The sequence below is a fragment of the Asparagus officinalis genome, chromosome 1 (genome assembly GCF_001876935.1).
Source record: "Asparagus officinalis chromosome 1, Aspof.V1, whole genome shotgun sequence".
In the NCBI taxonomy this organism is placed as follows: domain Eukaryota; kingdom Viridiplantae; phylum Streptophyta; class Magnoliopsida; order Asparagales; family Asparagaceae; genus Asparagus; species Asparagus officinalis.
The window spans coordinates 69,089,137-69,094,248 of record NC_033794.1 but is presented as its reverse complement, the minus strand read 5'-3'; the positions used below and the strand labels follow the sequence as shown (position 1 = coordinate 69,094,248).

The 5,112-nt window shown below is 33.5% G+C and overlaps 1 protein-coding gene across 1 annotated transcript in view; it reads left to right on the top strand.

Moving 5' to 3' along the window:
* The window catches only part of LOC109825752 (protein SGT1 homolog), a 7,979-nt gene continuing 3,981 nt past the window's right edge, over positions 1,115-5,112 (top strand). Inside the window, exons 1-4 of the mRNA XM_020392642.1 lie at positions 1,115-1,363; positions 2,459-2,528; positions 3,598-3,722; positions 4,522-4,663. Coding sequence (XP_020248231.1) covers positions 1,204-1,363; positions 2,459-2,528; positions 3,598-3,722; positions 4,522-4,663 — 497 coding nt within the window. The 5' untranslated portion in view covers positions 1,115-1,203. The remainder of the gene's footprint in view (positions 1,364-2,458; positions 2,529-3,597; positions 3,723-4,521; positions 4,664-5,112) is intronic.

The window sequence follows — 5,112 nt, the reverse complement described above, 5'->3', positions numbered from 1 at the left end:
TTTTTAAGGGATGGTTTGTAAAATTTCCAAGGGGTTGTTTATAAAATTTTAGGGGGCGATTTATATTTTGAAGTTTTTATATGATTTTTCTAATTTCTGGATTTTCTAGAGATTGATTGTAATTTATGGATGTTAAAAGGGGCTATTTATAATTTTTTAAATTTTATGATGCTATTTGTAATTTCTGGATATTCTTATGGTTCATTTATAATTTTCAATCTTAATTGATTGTTTGCAAATTTCTAACTTTTTTGGGCCTATTCGCAATTTTAATTTTATCAAGAGGTTTCTAATTTTTGGATCTTAGAGATAGTTTATAAATTTTTTTAATTTTGAAAGGGTTAGGTGATAATTTTCTAATCTTGAAGAGCCCTGTTATATAAAGGAGGATTTGGTTAATAGAAATTTTAAATTATAGATAATTTTAATTTGATAAGGATTCTTAGGTAAATTAGGATTAGGAAGCAAGGATACGATTATGATATTTCATTATTTATGGATAATGATAATTTGATTAGGATTATCAATATTTAATTATTAAAAATTTCTAATTATGAATAGGTTTAATTTGATGAGGATTCTTATTTAAGTGAAGATAGCATTAGGTATTTATGTGCCATTTTCTGGTAGGATAGCCGGACATATTACCATTTTTTAATATGACACCATGTCAAGGATACATATGGGACATGCTAGTTTTTTATGCATTTCCAAGAACCACCAATTTCTCATTATATATAGAGAAGGGATGTAGCAAATGTATGACACGTGTTATTTTTTATGTTTTTAGAAGAACCATCAATTTTTCATTATATATAAATATAAAGGAGGGGACAACAAAGAGGGATAATGAAAAGTAAATTAAAAGATGAGACGTTTCCCTTTAAACAATGCAAAACTTTATTTGGATTTTTAAAATTTTATAATGTCATATATATTTCTAGAGTTGAGGAAGGTAAAAACACCCCAAACTTTATACAGAGTTTTCTCTAATTTTCAAAATTGATGATTACTTTATGCAAAATCACCCAAAGTCCAGGGAGTTTTCTGAAGTTTCCCCGTACCCGGGCCATGATTAGATCGTAGAACACTCCAGAATCTCTTCGCTTCCCTCCTCGATATAATATCTCCCTCTTTTGCGTAGCGCTCTCTCTCCAAGTCATCGCTTGGTCTCATCTCTCTCTGATTCCTTCTCTGAATCTAATGGCATCGGATCTCGAGAAGAAAGCCAAGGAGGCGTTCGTCGACGACGACTTCGAGCTGGCCGTCGACCTCTACTCTCAGGCGATCGAGATGGATCCTATGAATGCTGATCTATACGCGGATCGAGCCCAGGCCAACATCAAGATCAACAGCTTCACCGGTGAAAATAGGCACTTCGATTTTTTTTTTAAGTTATTGATTTCACTTTGTCTTTGTCAATCGATAAATTAAACTTTGATGCCCTAAAGTTTAATCCTTTTTTAACATTGTTTTGTTTTTATAATTAACTATTGATATATGAAACTGCAGAGACCTTGAGGTCAAAAGTTTTTTCCCCCTTTCCAGCATAGAAAAGTGAATGAGAAACTAATCCTCTTAATGACCAAATTTCAGTTTTTTGAGTTTGGGGAAATCGAGGAACAAAACACTGGTTTTGAGGCACCAAAATTTCAAATTAACGTCAATATGAACTGGAGTATCAAATTGTCAAAATAGAACTCCGTATTATCAAAGTTGAAAAGGGCGAAGCTTTGGGTATTGCAGTGCGATTAACCCTTTTAGTTATTATTATTATTATTATTACGTAACTGATTCCTCACTCTTGCTTTGTTTAATTTTTGTTTTCAATTTTAATTTGTTTCTTTGTCTTATGGTTTATAAATTGAAGTTGACTTGATTTGGTCAAAATAATGCGTTTTATGCTTTGTGTGAATGGTTAACGTAGGAGTTTTTTTAACATCCGAACTATTACCCTGAATTAATCTTATGCACACCCATTTCCAAAATCACCCATACACCGAAAACACTTACATTTGATATTTTACCCTTTTTCATGCATGGTAACTAAAAATATAGCAGTTTGGCAAATATTATAGCAGTTTTGATTGAATTATAGCAATTCCCTCATACTTATACTAACACATGGGTTTAAAAAATAAATTAGCTTGGGTATTTTGAGTATATGAATGATTTTCAAAATGTGTGGGTTTATTAATAAATCAGGATGAAAGAATAGGTTTAAGTAAACAAAACACTTGACTACGTCCATGCAGAAGTATAGTAAACATTAACAATGGAAATGACCGCAAGATCTCTAAGTGTTATTTGTATGGATGCTTATGCCTTCTTTACTTGAAATAATCTATATTTTGCTCAAATAGTTACGGGATTTTCCTAACTTTTTCTGTTTAGAATAGATTAAACAATGCTTTAAAAATTGTGGGATCTATTGTCATGTCAGACTTTCATTTTGCAGAAGCTGTCGCCGATGCAAGTAAAGCAATTGAGCTTGATCCTTCAATGTCCAAAGCATATTTGCGTAAGGGGTAAGAAAACTCTCATGCTATTATGTAAGGAAACTCTCGTGCTATTATGTCCAACCCTTTGTCCTTGTTTATTTGAACTTTTGAAATTCAAAGTGATATTTGGAGGATAAAATGTAAGCATGGACCACCTCATTGCCCACTAGAGTTGGTATAATTTGCACCAACTTGCAGGTCTTGTGATAAAGTCGAGTGTACGTGAAGAACTGGTTCTAAAACTCGCTTAAGTTTGTTAGTTAAAATTAAACATAAAACATTAGTCATGAAAGCCTAGAGATCAAGTCTTTTCACTTTAATCTACGAGTTAAGTCCTGCTGTTTTAATCTATAACTCCATCTCAGTGTTTCATATAAGCTAGAGTCCTCTGTTGTCGAAGGCAGTGGTGAATGTCTAGCTCTCTACTAAAGTTCTACTAAGGAGCATCCCCAAAAGGTCAAAAATGCAGAAAAAAGAAGAAAAAAAGGAAACGGAAAGCAGAGGCAACAGAATTAGCAGTTTCATCATAGAGACTGAAGCGAGAACGTGGCAGAGTAGAGGAAAGTGGGAAGAAAAATGTCAAGACACAATTAAGAGTGATAAAGGAGTGAAGAAGCTTACAATAGTTTAGAAAAACCTTTAGTAACTTGTGATGGTGAAGGATTAAAGAAGGTGACCAATGAGTCTGTAGCGATTATGGTCCAAATGCCTGGTTTGGATCCTTGTAAGATGTCTTTTATCTTAGGAATGGCATGGAAAGGTTTTGTAGTTTGATATTTGTAGTTTTGTACTGTGGGCTTAGGCATGTAATGCTACAAAGATTATTGTGGTACAATTCCTGCTAAGAGTGAACACTGATTATTTGTTCATATTGCCTGATTCCATGATTCGATGAGTTGGCACTGGAAAATGATTATCTTATCTTCTAGGTTTTTACTTTTATAGTCCTTATATTGATTCCAATGTCCTGTTATATGCATTTCTTGATAAATTTCTTTGAAAATTCGTCTGTTGATAACAACGTGCAATTTGCGCTATATATTTGGTTACTTGTAATGTTTGGAGGAATTATAGTTATACATGTTTTTTCTCACAGTACTGCTTGCGTCAAGCTTGAAGAGCATCAGACTGCGAAGGTAGCTCTTGAAGCAGGCCTGAAATTGGCACCTGGAGATCTAAGATTCACCAAATTAATTAAAGAATGCGATGAGAAAATTGCAGGTATTTTTGCACTTTCTTCATGTCCTATACATGCAAAAGAAAAAAAATTTGTTCCCAAGCTATGCACATAAAATATAAAATAATGTGATATCCTAGGTTTGTGAACATGATCTATGGGCGGGCGTCTATGATGCGTCATAAGCAAATTACGTGATACACATTGTTTGAGATTTCAGTAGACGGGGTTAAATTAGTTTCCAAACCAAGAAATTTCTACACAAGTTAGAATAGCTGAAACACATAGGAAAATCTAAAATGTGGTTTTGATGATGCATAATGAATATGAGATGAGAGATAGCAACTAAGAGAGCAACTAGAACATGGATTCAATCATGTGTAAGAATATATGTACTAGTAATCAATAAACTACAATCATGCTAAGATAATTTGCTGAAATGATCAAACATGAAATAAATCATGACTTGCTTCTTTGCTTTTAACTCGTCCAATCGTTCAAAAACATGACAAGTTTAATTATTTAAACCCTTCCAATCATTCAAAACATGACTTGCTTCTTTGCTTTTAACTGCATCAAGTAAATGATGGGTAAACAAAAAGAAAACCCTTTGTTCCTGTAAGTATAGGGCTAATTTACCACCCATGTGTCCCTGTATCTTCATGTTCAAAAATTTCCATGCTGCGTGCCTTAGAATGTTGACATTCATACTTCTTCTGTTTTTTGTTGTTCCATGGAAAAATTGGATTACTAGTGCATTGGCTTATTACAGGCATCTTTTGTGCTCTTTATTTGTTTTATCTTCAAATTCACTATTTTCTATATACTGTGCTTGTTTTACAGAAGAAACCATGAGCTTTTCGAAGAAAGTGAGCAATGCCCCCCCTGCTTCAAATGGAGCTTCTGTGAGTGTTGGGTCCGCACAGGAGTTACCCAAACCATCTACAGCAGCAGCAGCAGCAGCACCTGCCAAACTGAAATATAGGTATTTATACATTTGGTCTAATTGCTGTCTTTTGTTACTTGCTTCTGACTGTGCAATTATAATGTATAACTTGTGATTGGTTCTTATTTTTCACCTATAAAACAGACTTCCCTTATTCATTCTTGGCAGTGTTCTTTGTACTTGTCAAATAATCTTTGTATTCAAATTTTTTAACTTAACGTTTCCATAATATATAGTTTCTTTTATATCTTTTTCTCTTTTGTTTATCTTCAATTTACTTGGGTCTATCATAAGTAGTGCAATGGTGGGTCCTTGCATAGTACATGTGGATTGTATCAGGTAAATATGTGTCATAATTCAAGACTATTCCATGGATCTGTAAATGCCTTCTGAAACTACCCCAGGAATTCATGATAGGTAAACATTCTATCTAGTGGGTGAATCTGCTTCCATAGTGGGTTATTATTTGTTTTTTTGGGATCTGGATC